Genomic DNA, 17899 nt, shown 5'->3' on the forward strand with positions numbered 1-17899 from the left:
ATATCTGTAGATTTAGACTCATTTGGTTCAAATACATCTTCATACAGTTTAGTTCCTGTGTTTGTTTCATAGAAATAAAGGAACATGCATGTGTTTCACATCAGACACTGAACAGCTGGTCTGAAAACCAGGTCAGACTGATCCACTACATGTACATCATGGTTTTAATCATCATCGTTCACACTGGTTGAACAATCCAAACCTGAGAGTCTCCAGTTTACAGTCTGGACTCCTTAGTCCATCTGACAGGATCTTCAGTCCTGAATCCTTCAGGTCGTTGTTACTGAGGTCCAGATGTGTCAGACTAGAGTACTGGGATCTGAGAACTGAGGACAGACCTTCACAGCTTCTCTCTGACAGGTTACAGATACTCAACCTGGAGGACACAGATGATATTTGGATTACAATCAGGTCAGGTCTGGACTGAAGGACCATCACAGTCCACATAGATCTCAGTTTGTTCTACAGCTCAGATCCAAATAAAGCTGCACAATTTAGAGAAAAACATTTTTTAATTTTAATATGAGTCTGTTTGCTTGTTTATCAAATCAAATGAACAGATGAATCATTTAACAATGTCAAATCAAACATAAAACTGGAACTAGAGTACAAATACCAAAACTTAAAAGTAGAAACACTTTAATGTTGTTATTTTCATTTTTTCCTGTTTTCCACAGTATCTCCATCTGCTCAGTGTCACTAAATCCAAATCATCACTGTAGAACAGAGGTGGGGTTGAACTCCTATTCCCTAATTTTCCATTTGGATCACCATAAATCCTGACCTTTAAATTATCATCTTTTTCCATTTTATAATTACACAGGTTGATTTAGTGATTACACTTGTGATTGACTTGATTGTGCAGCTCTAGATCTAATACACCTGCATTTAAACAAGTACAACATGATTTAATAAAACTCAGTCAGGACCAAAAGATCAGAAATAACTGAATTCAGATTCTAACTTTATCTGACCTGAGAGTCTCCAGTTTACAGTCTGGACTCCTTAGTCCATCTGACAGGATCTTCTGTCCTGAATCCTTCAGGTCCATGTTGTTGAGCTCCAGATGTGTCAGACTACAGGACTGGGATCTGAGAACTGAGGACAGACCTTCACAGCTTCTCTCTGACAGGTTACAGATACTCAACCTGGAGGACACAGATGATGATACGATCAGGTCAGGTCTGGACTGAAGGACCATCACAGTCCACATAGATCTCAGCTCAGGGAGGAACACAATGCTGCTGAGAGTAGGAGTGGTTGGTTGGGTTCCACTACTAGCCTCTATATTTGATTATTTGTCTACTCTTTGTTCATCTCATCGTATGTCTGGTAGAGCTGCAACGACTAGTCAACTAATAGTCGACGGCAAAATCAGTTGATGACTAATTTAGTAGTTGATGGGTCGTTAGTGATGTCATCGTGTGTATCCAATCCCAGGATAAATCATGTTTGACCGTAGCCAGTTGAAGTAGCTCAGAGTGAGACATCTGCCTTTTCCCAGATCTTTGATGCACTGACAGCACATGCACACTAATGATCTGGAACAGAAGGAGCAGCGGTAGACGCCCACTGAAGCCAGGCTACGACAAACAAACGGTCCAGAGTTTGGGAACATTTCATATGTGACACAACCAAGAAAACTGTCACATGTCAGATCTGTATCTGAGCCTGGTGGACCACGGGACCACTTCAACTATGAATGAACATTTACAGAGGAAACACGATTTAGACCAACCTCGGAGATAGTTAGCTCCCATGCTAGTAGTGAGTCTGGTACTGTATGTGTGTGTGTGTGTGTGTGTGAAGGATCATGACAGTTTAAAGAGGAATGTTGTCATTTTGTCTGAGAATTTCATCATATATTTTATGCAGCGTTAAGACGAGTATGGGAGCCATGGATGACTTTATGCAGAAAAAGCAGATGTGTACTCCTCAACACGCTACTGCTCTGACCGAGTCAATTCTAAACATGAAACATGAAATGTATTGGATCGACCCTGCAGTAACTGTTCTGTTAATGTTACTGTTGGAAAGTTCAGCTGTTACTGACGGTCTGTAGAGAACTGAGTGTGTACGGGACTATGATGGACAGGTGAGTGGATGAGAAAGGTCTGAGGGCGGAGCCAATGAGGCAGCATATGGGGGCGGAGTCAGTGAGTTGGTGTGTGTGAGAGATGCAAACAGTAAAAGAGAGACAGAGTCAGCAGTGAAGTTTCCCATTAACGTTTCTTTCTGTTATGTCGCCGTGGTTACGGCCGTCAGTACTGAGTACTTCCTAAGTAACATCATATTTATTACCTCCACCAAGTGAAACAGCAGAGGTTACGTTTTCACCAGGGTCTGTCTGCCTGTCTGTCAGCAAGATAACTCAAAAAGTTATGAATGGATTTTCATGAAATTTTCAGAAAATGTTGATACTGACACAAGGAACAAATGATAAAATTTTTGTAATGATTTGGGGAGGGAGTTGTTTGTTCATCTGTCTGTTAGCAAGATAACTCGAAAAGTTATGGACAGATTTGGATGAAATTTTCAGGAAATGTTGATACTGGCACAAGGAACAAATGACTACATTTTGGTGGTAATGGGGAGGTGAGGTGGGGAATGATCTGTCTTGGTGGAGGTCTGCGCTTTTCTAGTTGTTCTTTTAAATTCAACAATCAATAAATGAAATGTAAAAATAAAATATATATGGGAACATTACAGCTACTTACAAATATACCTCATAATAATAATTGTTGGTTAAGTCACATTAATAGTCTGTTCTTATGGAGGGAGATACTGTGCATGGTTTTCTATTTACTTTTATGAGTTAGCCTAGATGTCTTTGAATATATCTTCCCTTTCTGTCGAATATCTTTAACTCTAATTAAACAAACTGTATTACAAACAGCGGTAGGCTGTCCACAGCCAAAACTGAGCTTATTACAACTTAACATAACATAGTTTCTCCAATTCAAAGTTGAGTTCTTATAGGCTGAAATGTCGACTTGTTTGGGCAGACACAGATGACAGCGCATGACATAGCGGTTCTTTTTCATAGACCGTAAGGCAAACATAATTTGAATGTGCGGCCAGGGGTGTCAGGGTTGGTTCTAGCCCCGGCCCCAGACAAGCAACGGTAACAGATACAATTAAAGCCGCAAGTGGCATTGAAAGGACCTTGCCACAGGCACGTCCAGTACAAGTATGTCCATCATTCAGCAGGTGGCGCTCTAGCACCAAATTTTAGGTCTTCGATGATTGGGTGTAGGCCTGGGAGATTGACAACTGATTCAAATTTGAGGCAAATCGGTGTTTGTATGTCTGAACTAAAGCAATTTTTGTAATGGTAAATTTTCGAAGAAACTTTGCAAAGTTTGCGATGTCATCACACAAAAATGGTGACACCAATCCCAAAAATTTGGCTAACTTTAAATGCCCCACTCCTCTAGATACTGTACACCGATTTTGAGCTCATTCGGTCAAGTGCCGAAGGAGGAGATAGTTAAAATATGATTTCAGAGAAAACGCTGCCTCAGCATTTTGGAAATTTCAATCCAATATGGCTAACTTCCAGTTGGTTTAGGGGCGTGGCCATAATAATTTTTGTTTGTTTGCTGATGATGAATCTGTGTACCGATTTTCGTGGCTGTATGACAAACTTTACGTTGGACGTGATCCCATTGGCGTAATGTATTTCCACTTTTCAAGGGGGCGCTTTCGTGACATTTCTTTACCGACATCTCTGAAACCTGTAAATTCAATTTTGCACATTTCTGAATTTTGGGGAAACTTTGGTGAGTTTTCATAAATGTTCAGGGGGTCAAATCTGAGCTCAAAGTGCAGGAGAAAGAAAAATTAAAGCCGCAAGCGGCATCTAAAGGCCCTCGCCAAGGGCACGTCCAGTGGAAGTATGTCCATCGTTCAGCAGGTGGCGCTCTAGAACCAAATTTCAATGTCTTCTAATGAATGGGTGTAGACCTGGGAGATTGACAACTGATTCAAATTTGAGGAAGATCTTTGTTCGTATGTCCAAACGAAAGAAATTTTTGTATAAGTAAATCTGTAGGGGGCGCTATGCAGTTAAAAAAAAATTTCTTCCATTGAATGGGTGTAGGCCTGCAAGATGTACCACTGAGTCAAATTTGAGCCAAATCGGTGTTCGTATGTCTGAATTAATGAAATTTTCGTGAAGGTAAATTTGTAGGGGGCGCTATTGAGCGAAATGTCATTTGCTTTTGATAAATGGGTGTAGGCCTGGGAGATTGACAACTGTTTCAAATTTGAGCCAAATTGGTGTTTGTATGTCTAACGTGAAGTAATTTTCGTAAAGGTAAAATTGTAGGGGGCGCTATGGCACCGAATTTCAAATTTTTCTGATAAATGGGTGTAGGCCTGGGAGATAGACGTCCGAGTCAAATTTGAGCCAAATCGGTGTTCGTATGTCCGAATTGAAACAATTTTAATAAAAAATATTACAAATTTTTGTAGGGGGCACTGTAGTGCAAAATTTCAGTTTCTTTTGAAAAATAGGTGTAGGCCTGGGAGACAGATGTCTGAGTCAAATTTGAGCCAAATCGGTGTTCGTATGTCCGAACTGAAACAATTTTAATAAAAAATATTAAAAATTTTTGTAGGGGGCGCTGTAGTGCAAAATTTCAGTTTCTTTTGAAAAATAGGTGTAGGCCTGGGAGACAGATGTCTGAGTCAAATTTAAGCCAAATCGGTGTTCGTATGTCCGAACTGATGTCATTTTTGTAAATGTACATTTGCAGGGGGCGCTATAGTGCAAAATTTCAATTTCTTTTAATAAATGGGTGTAGGCCTGGGAGATGGACGTCTGAGTCAAATTTTAGCCAAATCGGTGTTTGTGTGTCTGAGCTGAAGCAATTTTTGTGATGGCAAATTTTCGAAAAAACTTCGCAAAGTTTGCAACGTCGTCGCACAAAAACGGTGACACCGATTCCAAAAATTCGGCTAACTTTTGATGTCCCACTTCTCTAGATACTGTACACCGATTTTGAGCTCATTTGGCCAAACGGCTTAGTAGGAGATAGTTAAAATACGACGTCAGCGAAAACGCTGACTCAGCATTTTTGAAATTTCAATCCAATATGGCCGACAAAGGGTTGGTTTAGGGGCGTGGCCATAATAATATTTTTTGTTTGTCTCCTCATGATGAATCTGTGTACCGATTTTCGTGGCTCTATGACGAACTTTATGTTGGACGCGCTCCCATTGGTGCAATGCATTTCCACTTTTCAAGGGGGCGCTGCCGCAACATTTCTTTACCGACATCTACGAAACCTATATGTAAATTCAATTTCTCACACTTCTGAATTTTGGGCAAAATTTGGTGAGTTTTCGTAAATGTTCAGGGGGTCAAATTTGAGCTCAAAGAGCAGGAGAAGAAAAATAAATTAAAAAAAAAAAAAAAAAGAAAAATTAAAGCCGCAAGCGGCATCTAAAGGCCCTCACCACGGGCACGTCCAGTAGAAGTATTACCATCGTTCAGCAGGTGGCGCTTTAGCACCAAATTTCAATAACTTCTGATGAGTGGGTGTAGGCCTGGGAGATCGACAACTGATTCAAATTTGAGGCAGATCTTTGTTGTAGGTCCACACTAAAGAAATTTTTGTAGGAGTAAATCTGTATAAGCTATGCAGCTAAAATTAAATTCCTTCCATTGAATGGGTGTAGGCCTGTAAAATGTACCACTGAGTCAAATTTGAGCCAAATCGGTTTTCGTATGTCCAAATTAATGCAATTTTAGTGACGGTAAATTTGTAGAGGGCGCTATCCTGCGAAACGGCAATTTCTTTTGATAAATGGGTGTAGGCCTGGGAAATTGAAAATTGATTCAAATTTGAGCCAGATTGGTGTTTGTATGTCTGAAGTGAAGTAAATTTCGTAAAGGTAAAATTGTAGGGGGCGCTATAGCTCCAAATTTCAAATTTTTCTGATAAATTGGTGTAGACCTGAGAGATAGACGTCTGAGTCAAATTTGAGCCAAATCGGTGTTCGTATGTCCGAACTGAAGCAATTTTAATAAAAAAATTTTTTTAAAAACTTGTAGGGGGCGCTGTAGTGCAAAATTTCAGTTTCTTTTGACAAATAGGTGTAGGCCTGGGAGACAGATATCTGAGTCAAATTTAAGCCAAACCGGTGTTCGTATGTCCGAACTGAAGAAATTTTAATAAAAATTTTTTTAAAAAAACTTGTAGGGGGCGCTGTCGTGCAAAATTTCAGTTTCTTTTGACAAATAGGTGTAGGCCTGGGAGACAGATGTCTGAGTCAAATTTCAGCCAAATCGGTGTTCGTATGTCCGAACTGATGTTATTTTTGTAAATGTACATTTGTAGGGGGCGCTATAGTGCAAAAATTTCAATTTCTTTTAATAAATAGGTGTAGGCCTGGGAGATGGACGTCTGAGTCAAATTTGAGCCAAATCGGTGTTCGTATGTCTGAGCTGAAGCAATGTTTGTAATGGGAAATTCACGAAGAAACTTTGCAAAGTTTGCGACGTCGTCACAAAAAAACGGTGACACCAATCCAAAAAATTCGGCTAACTTTTGATGCCCCACTTCTCTAGATACTGTACACTGATTTTCAGCTCATTTGGCCAAACGGCCAACGAGAAGATAGTTAAAATACGACGTCAGCGAAAACGCTGACTCAGCATTTTGGAAATTTCAATCCAATATGGCCGACTAAGGGTTGGTTTTGGGGCGTGGCCATAATAATATTTTTTGTTTGTCTCCTCATGATGAATCTGTGTAGTGATTTTCGTGGCTCTACGACAAACTTTATGTTGGACGTGCTCCCATTGGCGCAATGCATTTCCACTTTTCAAGGGGGCGCTGCCACAACATTTCTTTACCGACATCTACGAAACCTATATGTAAATTAAATTTTGCACATTTCTGAATTTTGGGCAAAATTTGGTGAGTTTTCGTAAATGTTCAGGGTGTCAAAATTGAGCTCAAAGCGCAGGAGAAAGAAAAATAATAAAAAAAAAAATAATAATAATTAAAACCGCAAGTGGCATCTAAAGGCCCTCGCCAAGGGCACGTCCAGTGGAAGTATGCTCATCGTTCAGCAGGTGGCGCTGTAGCCCCAAATTTTGTGTCTTCTAATGAATGGGTTTAGGCCTGGGACATTGACAATTGATTTGAGACAAATCAGTGTTCGTATGTCCGAACTGAACAAAATTTTGTATAAATAAATCTGTAGGGGGCGCTATGAGCCAAAATTCAATTTGTTCCATTGAATGGGTGTAGGCCTGTGAGATGTACCACTGAGTCAAATTTGAGCCAAATCGGTGTTCGTATGTCTGAACTGATGCAATTTTCGTGAAGGTAAATTTGTAGGGGGCGCTACTGAGCGAAGTGGCAATTTCTTTTGATAAATGGGTGTAGGCCTGGGAGATTGACAACTGATTCAAATTTGAGCCAAATTGGTGTTCGCATGTCTAACGTGAAGTAATTTTCGTAAAGGTAACATTGTAGGGGGCGCTATGGTGCCGAATTTAAATTTTTTCTGATAAATGGGTGTAGGCCTGGGATATAGACGTCTGAGTCAAATTTGAGCCAAATTGGTGTTCGTATGTCCGAACTGAAGCAATTTTAATAAAAAATATTTAAAATTTTTGTAGGGGGCGCTGTAGTGCAAAATTTCAGTTTCTTTTGATAAATAGGTGTAGGCCTTTGAGACAGATGTCTGAGTCAAATTTGAGCCAAATCGGTGTTCGTATGTCCGAACTGATGTCATTTTTGTAAATGTACATTTGTAGGGGGCGCTATAGTGCGAAATTTCAATTTCTTTTAATAAATGGGTGTAGGCCTGGGAGATGGACGTCTGAGTCAAATTTCAGCCAAATCGGTGTTCGTATGTCTGAGCTGAAGCAATTTTTATGATGGTAAATTTTCGAAAAAACTTCGCAAAGTTTGCAACCTTGTCACACAAAAACGGTGATGCCGATTCAAAAAATTCGGCTAACTTTTGATGCCCCACTTCTCTAGATACTGTACACCGATTTTGAGCTCATTCGGCCAAACAGCTTAGTAGGAGATAGTTAAAATACAATGTCAGCGAAAACGCTGACTCAGCATTTTGGAAATTTCAATCCAATATGGCCGACTAAGGGTGGGTTTAGGGGCGTGGCCATAATAATATTTTTTGTTTGTCTCCTCATGATGAATCTGTGTACCGATTTTCGTGGCTCTATGACAAACTTTATGTTGGACGTGCTCCCATTGGCGCAATGCATTTTCACTTTTCAAGGGGGCGCTGCAGCAACATTTCTTTACCGAGATCTACGAAACCTATATGTAAATTCAATTTCTCGCACTCCTGAATTTTCGGCAAAATTTGGTGAGTTTTCATAAATGTTCAGGGGGTCAAAATTGAGCTCAAAGAGCAGGAGAAGAAAAATAAATAAAAAAAAAAAAAAGAAAGAAAGAAAAATAATTAAAGCCGCAAGCGGCATCTAAAGGCCCTCGCCAAGGGCACGTCCAGTGGAAGTATGCTCATCGTTCAGCAGGTGGCGCTGTAGCCCCAAATTTTGTGTCTTCTAATGAATGGGTTTAGGCCTGGGACATTGACAATTGATTTGAGACAAATCAGTGTTCGTATGTCCGAACTGAACAAAATTTTGTATAAATAAATCTGTAGGGGGCGCTATGAGCCAAAATTCAATTTGTTCCATTGAATGGGTGTAGGCCTGTGAGATGTACCACTGAGTCAAATTTGAGCCAAATCGGTGTTCGTATGTCTGAACTGATGCAATTTTCGTGAAGGTAAATTTGTAGGGGGCGCTACTGAGCGAAGTGGCAATTTCTTTTGATAAATGGGTGTAGGCCTGGGAGATTGACAACTGATTCAAATTTGAGCCAAATTGGTGTTCGCATGTCTAACGTGAAGTAATTTTCGTAAAGGTAACATTGTAGGGGGCGCTATGGCGCCGAATTTAAATTTTTTCTGATAAATGGGTGTAGGCCTGGGATATAGACGTCTGAGTCAAATTTGAGCCAAATTGGTGTTCGTATGTTCGAACTGAAGCAATTTTAATAAAAAATATTTAAAATTTTTGTAGGGGGCGCTGTAGTGCAAAATTTCAGTTTCTTTTGATAAATAGGTGTAGGCCTTTGAGACAGATGTCTGAGTCAAATTTGAGCCAAATCGGTGTTCGTATGTCCGAACTGATGTCATTTTTGTAAATGTACATTTGTAGGGGGCGCTATAGTGCGAAATTTCAATTTCTTTTAATAAATGGGTGTAGGCCTGGGAGATGGACGTCTGAGTCAAATTTCAGCCAAATCGGTGTTCGTATGTCTGAGCTGAAGCAATTTTTATGATGGTAAATTTTCGAAAAAACTTCGCAAAGTTTGCAACCTTGTCACACAAAAACGGTGATGCCGATTCAAAAAATTCGGCTAACTTTTGATGCCCCACTTCTCTAGATACTGTACACCGATTTTGAGCTCATTCGGCCAAACGGCTTAGTAGGAGATAGTTAAAATACAACGTCAGCGAAAACGCTGACTCAGCATTTTGGAAATTTCAATCCAATATGGCCGACTAAGGGTGGGTTTAGGGGCGTGGCCATAATAATATTTTTTGTTTGTCTCCTCATGATGAATCTGTGTACCGATTTTCGTGGCTCTATGACAAACTTTATGTTGGACGTGCTCCCATTGGCGCAATGCATTTTCACTTTTCAAGGGGGCGCTGCAGCAACATTTCTTTACCGACATCTACGAAACCTATATGTAAATTCAATTTCTCGCACTCCTGAATTTTCGGCAAAATTTGGTGAGTTTTCATAAATGTTCAGGGGGTCAAAATTGAGCTCAAAGAGCAGGAGAAGAAAAATAAATTTAAAAAAAATAATAAATAAAGAAAAATAATAAGAATCTGAGCAAGAACAATATAGCCGTTTCTATGGCAACCACGTGTCGTGCACTTACACCCACATGACTGACCCCGAGTGGACGTGTCCCATTGACTCCCATTCATTCTGAGCAGGTGTAAATATGCGATTTGTGCACATGTCATGTACATCGTCGGAAAGGTCTCAGTGCCGTGAATGTGAATATGTGTGAGAGTGGCGACAGTGGCGAAAGGCGACCGCGTCACTGGCGATTTCGTCCCCATGCGCCCACTGCAGACTCAATAGGCCCTGCGCCGGCTTTACTCGGCTCGGGCCTAATAAGAATCTGAGCAAGAACAATATAGCCGTTTCTATGGCAACCACGTATTTGGCCTTATGTCAAAGCTCTCGAGGTCCCCCACATGTCTGTGGGGTCAGATGTCACGTGTCGTGCACTTACACACACGTGACTGATCGCGAGTGGGCGTGTCCCATTGACTCCCATTCATTCTGAGCAGGTGTAAATATGCGATTTGTGCACATGTCATATACATCATCGGAAAGGTCTCAGTGCCGTGAATGTGAATATGTGTGAGAGTGGCGACAGTGGCGAAAGGCGACCGCGTCACTGGCGATTTCGTCCCCATGCGCCCACTGCAGACTCAATAGGCCCTGCGCCGGCTTTACTCGGCTCGGGCCTAATTAAAGCCGCAATAGGCATTGAAAGGCCCTTGCCATGGCACGTCTAGTACAAGTATGTCCATCGTTCAGCAGGTTGCACTCTAGCACCAAATTTTATGTCTTCTGATGAATGGGTGTAGGCCTGGGAGATTGACAGTTGACTCAAATTTGAGCCAAATCGGTGTTCATATGCCTGAAATGATGCAATTTTCGTGAAGGTAAATTTGTAGGAGGCACTATTGAGTGAAATGGCATTTTCTTTTGATAAATGGGTGTAGGCCTGGGAGATGGACAGCTGATTCAAATTTGAGCCAATTTGGTCTTCGTATGTCCAAACTGAAGCAATTATCATAAAGGTAAAGTTGTGGGGGGTGCTATAGCGCCAAATTTCAAATTTTTCTGATAAATGGGTGTAGGCCTGCACTGAAAAAAGGGGGACTGGTCATCTCTTGGATTTATGTAAGCATCTTGGGTGCATTTAACACAATTGCCTCATGTTCTACAGTTAAGTGTAACTGTATAGTGTAAAACCTACATGATATGCAGAGAAGGTACATGAATTTGTTCAGGTTATGTCGGACTGACGCGAGTCAGTAATGTAGCAATGTTAATTATCGTGATACAGCACGCGATTTCGTCTTGCACGCTATGCATTGTTGGTAGAGGGACGCAATCATTCTCATTCAAATCCAACGGCTCTCAGTATGGTACCTAGCTATTTTGGGCGGTAAGTCTTGATTTTCTATTTATTTATTGAATATTGTCAAAATCTCTGCCAAATGTAGTTTAATGTCTTGAGAGTCACCATGTAATGTTAACGTTAAACAAGTACCGTGAGCGTATTTGCTCGCGCTGTTTTATCGCCATACTTCATTTGAATTTATTTTTTTGAGCAGTAGCCGTTAATGTCACATTTAACTCTGTGGCGCTCCTAGCATACTTTGGTCCACTGTTTGAATTGGTTTGCCAACTAACTGTTCGGTTACATTGTGTGTTAACTGCACCGTAGCGTTAGTGAGATTTAGCCATGAATAGCCTCTGCTAATGTCATCGGTAGCATTAAGTTAGCTACCACATGCCCCCTCTTCACCTCCCCCTCTCCTTCTGCCCTGTCTGTCCTCTCCCCCGCTACCTTTTTTTTCCCGTTTTGCTGCAGATTGACAGACAAACTCCAGTCCGCGTTTCACCTGGAGTCAGCTGATGGATCGTGGGCTCAAGTTTTTGTGGTGAGAACAGGACATTGTATTTGCTCTTAAAGTTACCTTAATTACACTGCATTACAGATTGTGTTGAATCGCTCAGCACATGCATACACACACTGGCCACCTCATTAATACATCTGTGGAATCTAAACTCTAAACTATGCCATAGGTTCAACTTTTACCTGTATATATTGTCAGACAGGTGATTAATGTAATTAGTTTAGCTGGTGTGGTGTACTTGACTGGACTATTTTGTGTTTCTGATATTTTGCCCCAGTCATGTATGAGAACAAAATATTAGAAAAAATGTTCAATACAGTACACTCCATCACTCCAGCACTATTAAATATATTAACTCTAAGTATAGCTATCATTTATCTAAACCTGTGCATACAGTAATTGGTTTAACCCTGCCCCACATCTGGTTAGCCATGTCACACATTGTGAATTGCTGGTCATAAGTAGTTGAGGGAATCCTCATTAGACTTAAAGATTCACCCTCTTACTGTTGTGTGTACCTTCCCCTTATTGTTCTCTGTGTTTGATTATCAAGAATGCATTTTTGAATCAAACACCGTTTTGTCCTGACTCAACATTAATCCTTCTTTGTTTCCACTTTTACAGTGAATGGTGCTAGAAGTGATCCAGTGACAGAGTGAATGTGGCAATGCAAGGCCTGCCCTTCAGTTTTTCCAAGTAGGTCCCATATTCTGAAGCATTATCGAGTGAGACATAGTCATTATGGGAATAACAATCGTATTCCACGTGTGTTTGCAAGCTGCCCGTGCACTTTTAGAACATGGAATGCACTATTAATTCATTTGAATAGATGTCATGTTGTTAAAACTACTCGTCATCAGTCAGAGAGATGTGCATTTAGCTGCCATTTGTGTCCTTGTAAGGATCTTGTGTCTGAGAGGGATTACCGGACTCACATTAATGCACACTTGAAGAAAAATAAGGTTGTAACTTGTATGTTCTTGAATTGCAAATTTGAAACAAGCATCTTAGGATCCTTTAAATCCCACAAGAGCAGGAAACACAGGTCTTATTCACCAAAAGATTTTAAACCAGGAATTGTAGTATCAGCCACCCTTGCTTCCCCAGAATCTGCTTCCAATACTTCTGATGATGACATAAGTGAGGATGCTCAGCCAGGTAGCAGTGCTGATGCTCTAAATGACCTCCCAGATGTAACTGAGCAAAGTTTGGCTGCAGCTTTGTTAAAATTAGAACATTTTTCTAATGTACCAGCCAGAGCAATCAATGAGTTTTTGGTAGAACTTCACCACTTAACTGGCTGTCTCTCAAAATCTCATGCTGAAGGTGTTCTAGTGGACATTTTTCAGAAGCACAAGCTCCAAGTTGACAGAGCTGTCATAGAGGAAATAATCTCCTCTCTGTGCTCAGTAAATCCTCTAAATAAGGCCATAGAGAAGGGTGGGCCTTTAAGTTCTGCATATCAATGTAAGCAATATTACAAGGCAAAATTTAATGTTGTTGAACCAACTGAATATATTTTGGATGTGAAAGAGAACAAAACATTACAGTACATCCCCATCCTAGAATCCCTGCAAGTGCTGTAATTTAAAAAATGAAAAAAGGATGCCCAGACTAGTTGTATCAGAGATGTGTTCATGTGTGAAAGTAACGCTTGACTTCATTAGGATGCGTTTCCAAGTCTTCCATAGCAGAGCCCAGATGACTAACCATCCACAGTGCATGCCATTATGTGGCAGGCAGGTGTAGTTTTGAGGTTTGAAATTTCTTCTAAAATCTGGGCTGTGCCGTTATTTAAAAATAATTTACTGTCATTTCAGAAAACCGCGGAGTTCAAGCGCATCACAACCATGCCTCTACAGTCAAGGTTTCTGTCACAGCTTGACCATCTCTCTGAACATCTGCTGAGAGTGTTTGCAAAGCGATCAGGGGAGCAGGGCAAAAAGCTGAAAGACATAGCTGCCATGATGACAGTAAGAACTTTTAAATTGTTTAAGTATAAAGTGGATATGCATTGCATTAAAGCTTTTTGTTTTGTGCCATTTTCTCTCTGCGGCTCTGAGGTTGGTACGCAGCGACCGGAGGGTATCATTGAGCCATGGGTGGGACTGGGAGGATCGAGCGGGTCTGGTGGATAGAGGACACAGGCTATCCAGACAGGAGCTAAGTGTAGCGCACAGAGACTCAGTGGCATCATTAACCTCTAAGGAGGAAAAAGTGCTGGGCGGGGGGAGAGCGGAGGCTATGACGGTGAAGAAGTGAGTGGGGGACAAGTTGCGGAGGTTGTGGCGGAAAGAGACAATGGGGGAGGGAGCAGAGTGTTTTTCAGGGAGAGACACACTGAACTGAATGAAATAGTGGTCAGACAGGTGTAAAGGTGTGACTGTGAGGGCGTCTGTGAAAATGAGATCGAGCTCTTTACCAGCTTTGTGGGTTGGAGGACTGCAAACCCGCTGTAGCTCAAAAGAGAGTATTAGTGAGATGAAATCTGAGAAGCTGGGATTGTCTAAGTGGATGTTCATGTCACCGAGGACTAGCATGGGGCAGTCATGCTCTGGGATGGAGGAAAGCAGAGTGTCAAGCTCATCAGGAAAATCACCCAGTTGCCCTGGTGGACGATAAATGACAATTATGTAAAGTTTGACTGGTGCTGTCACTAGGATGGCATGGTATTCAAAGGAGTTGTATTTATTTATTTATTTATTATGAAAGTGAAAAACCACCCATTTTGACCCCTCTGCCACAGAGCAAAAACATATTGTTTCTCTTACATCAGAGGTCACACCAGTGTGAAAACACTTCAAATTTGTGATTCTAGTGCAAGAAGGAAAATTCCCACATCTTCTCACACTGTGCTGACAAGGGCAGAATTGGGACTGGAGTATATTAAGTCCAGGTTAATAATAAAAATCATCCAAGAAGATAAAAACGACTTCCACAAAAATGAGAGGGATAATTCAATCCTTATACAAATATTTATTTATTTATTTATTTATTTATTTATTTATTTAATTTTAATTTTAATTTTAATTTTAATTTTAATTTTAATTTTAATTTTAATTTTAATTTTAATTTTTTAAAGAAATTGGCCCAACAGAAGCAGACTTGTGCTATCCAAATTCTGAAGCTGAAAGAGGCTGCCTGGGGCCACCTGGTGACTTCAGATGCAGCCTGCTTTTTCCACTCAATCTTCTGAATGGCATAACCTGGCTTCTGGTGGGCCAGTGTTTTTCCAAACAAAAACTCATCAGCTTGAAGGTACCTCTTCATTTGATCTAGACGTTATTTCTGTTTTGTTTTGTTTTGTTTTTTTCTCAGAAATAGACCATGAATGGCAGCATGGCAGGGTATGGGTACAGTAATCTACCATGCTGCTTAAATGGGTTTAAATAAGCTATAGCATTAGAATTGCTGCATTCAAAAGAGGTCAGTTTAAAAAAGAAATCTTCAAAAAATGTTTTATTTTTAACCAGGACATGACTGAAGCCACTGCACTCAGTGCCATTGAGAAAACAACAGTGGGAATCTATGTCACCAGAGAGATGCCAGGCAGTGACTTTTCTGATGTTGGCATCATCATCGAGGGTGTGGTGGTTCTTCAGGATCTGGATAATGTGGCCCTTGCAACAGCCATGCTGTTTGGACTTTTTTACTCCTTGAACATAAGCTACCCGTCACAGCTCCGCTACACTTTCGAGGTGATTCAAAAGGTGGTAATGGAGTTGGATGCGACTCAACTCTCGAGAAAAGCCCAAACCTTAAAGACAAAACTGTTTCAGTAAGGAGAGCACACTGTTGTTGTGCATGTGAGGTGGTTAGCTCCCAGTAAGAGGACATTTAAAGTTCACACTTGCTCTCCTGCATTTTGGTGGTTGAATTTCCAGATGAACAATCAGCAGCCCACAACAAACCATAGTGTTCTTTGTTAAATGTTTATTCTGTAACTGTTAATCTGTAACTGCCATGTGGATGGGGACAGTTTTTTCCCCTCTTCTGCTGCAAGTTCTCTGATGGGCAGCATTCTTCAGTTTTAGTTTCTATTTGTCTTTACAAGTGAAGAGATGGAGAACTGTGCACAGTCTAAATAGTCCCATCAGGGTTGTGTGAAACGGGATGATTAGTTTATTTCAGTTGGAGTAAAGAATTTTGAATGCTTCTAAGAATGCTGTTTTGAACCAAGATGTCACAATAAGGTCCGTTTTGGAATTTTTGACACTCACTGTGTCACTGTTTATCCTGTGGCTCTTGAATAAAGGTTTTTTCATGCAACTGTTTATTTTTATTATTAATTGGGGTAAAAATGGGTAACGATAGTTATTAAGAAAGTTAATAGAGAGGTGTTGGCCATTCCAGCAATCATTTATTTTAATGTCTATGGTAACTAATGTTTTTGCATTTCAAATCAGTTCAATAGTTACATGAAATTGTTTACAATTACAATTGTTATTTAATTTAATCTTGACAATATAGGCCTTAAACAGAATGTTTGTATTTTTCTCTTCCAAGATAGTTGCCTGTAACCTTTTCCAAAAGAAAGGGTCTAATTTCTATGCTGTGACTGAGTCGATAAAGCACTAAAGATCTGACATTACTTATTCACTGATGATTTGTATTGCAGTAGAGCAGTAATGTCAGTTCAATTCTTTACCTACTGTCACTGCAGTGAAATTAGACATTTTGTTTTGAAAGGTTACTAGTGGTTACAGGCAACCATCTTGGAAGAGAACAATACAAACAATCTGTTTTTAAGGCCTCCATTGGAAAATTTAGTATTTGACACTAGAATACAATACTAACATGTAATGTGAAAATAACATGTAGTATTTAAGTGACCAAATAGTACTGGAGTAAAGGTATTGAATAGTGTTGGAATAAAGTAATAAAATTGTGAAGGATTAAAATGTTCCAAGAGCTCAAATTACTTCATCAAAGCATGTTTCAATCACACTTCATAAACACAAAATAAACAGGTTTATTGAATATGAATGACGTGTGTTAATTTAACTTAATTATTTAAGTTGCTGCCAAAGCAAAGCATCTGTGTGCAACCAATGTCCATTACTGAATTAAATAAATCCAACATGTTCTTTTTTTCAGTGTGGGAGATTGACGTCTGAGTCATATTTGAGCCAAATTGGTGTTTGTATGTACGAACTGAAGCAAGTTTAATAAAAATAAACTTGTAGGGGGCACTGTAGTGTGAAATTTCAATTTCTTTTGACAAATAGGTGTAGGCCTGGGACATAGAAGTCTGAGTCAAATTTGAGCAAAATCAGTGTTCGTATGTCCGAACTGATGTCGTTTTCATAAATGTACATTTGTAGGGGGCACTATAGTGCAAAATTTCAATTTCTTTCAAGAAAATGGGTGTAGGCCAGAGAGATGGACATCTGATTCAAATTTGAGCTAAATTGGTATTCGTATGTCTGAACTGAAGTAATTTTTGTAATAGTAAATTTCGAAGAAACTTTGCAAAGTTTGCGACGTCATCACACAAAAATGGTGACACCAATCCCAAAAAATTGAATAACTTTAAATGCCCCACTCCTCTAGATACTGTACACTGATTATGAGGTCATTCGGCCAAATGCCCAAGAAGGAGATAGTTAAAATACGACGTCGGCAAAAACGCTGACTCAGCATTTTGGAAATTTCAATCCAATATGGCTGACTTCCAGTTGGTTTAGGGGCGTGGCCATAATAATATTTTTTGTATTTCTAATTGTAACAGTTCACTTATGTCTAAAGCGCCTCCGCTACAATGCAGTTAAGGACGCGGGTGGATTGAACCGTCAGCAGGGGAAAATTAAGAAAAAGACAAAATATGCATTTGGGTCTGTTCTGGCCTTTGAATTTCAACAAATCAAACCCCAACCCACACACACACACACACACACACACACACACACACACACACACCGCACTCGTGCACATCCACAATTAAACCAAAATCCCACGAACACACACCAAATCAATTTCTATATGCTTTAAACATAAACAGTCAACCCCTCCCCACAACCCCTCCCCCCTGAGTTCCCAAAGGTCCACGCACGCCAACAGTCAATGCAGAACCGTAGTGGGTAGCTGCTGGCTCTACTTACGGCTCCACGCAAACCCACCGCAGTTTTGGCCCATGTTGGTTTCCAGTGCTCCTCGAAAG

At 40.3% G+C, this 17899-nt stretch overlaps 3 protein-coding genes and 1 pseudogene across 3 annotated transcripts in view; 1 reads left to right on the forward strand and 3 right to left on the reverse strand.

Moving 5' to 3' along the window:
• The window catches only part of LOC115436275 (zinc finger protein 664-like), a 1196486-nt pseudogene that overhangs the window by 861599 nt on the left and 316988 nt on the right, over positions 1–17899 (reverse strand).
• LOC115436332 (zinc finger protein 850-like) overlaps positions 1–17899 on the forward strand; it is a 308536-nt gene that overhangs the window by 171313 nt on the left and 119324 nt on the right. The gene's annotated exons all lie outside the window — the stretch shown is intronic.
• LOC115436318 (zinc finger protein 239-like) overlaps positions 1–17899 on the reverse strand; it is a 161233-nt gene that overhangs the window by 87902 nt on the left and 55432 nt on the right. The gene's annotated exons all lie outside the window — the stretch shown is intronic.
• LOC115435241 (NLR family CARD domain-containing protein 3-like) overlaps positions 1–17899 on the reverse strand; it is a 39617-nt gene that overhangs the window by 8799 nt on the left and 12919 nt on the right. The window contains exon 3 of the mRNA XM_030157521.1: positions 203–376. Within this exon, the coding sequence (XP_030013381.1) occupies positions 203–376 (174 nt within the window). The remainder of the gene's footprint in view (positions 1–202; positions 377–17899) is intronic.

Source organism: Sphaeramia orbicularis, chromosome 16, assembly GCF_902148855.1.
Source record: "Sphaeramia orbicularis chromosome 16, fSphaOr1.1, whole genome shotgun sequence".
NCBI classification, from domain to species: domain Eukaryota; kingdom Metazoa; phylum Chordata; class Actinopteri; order Kurtiformes; family Apogonidae; genus Sphaeramia; species Sphaeramia orbicularis.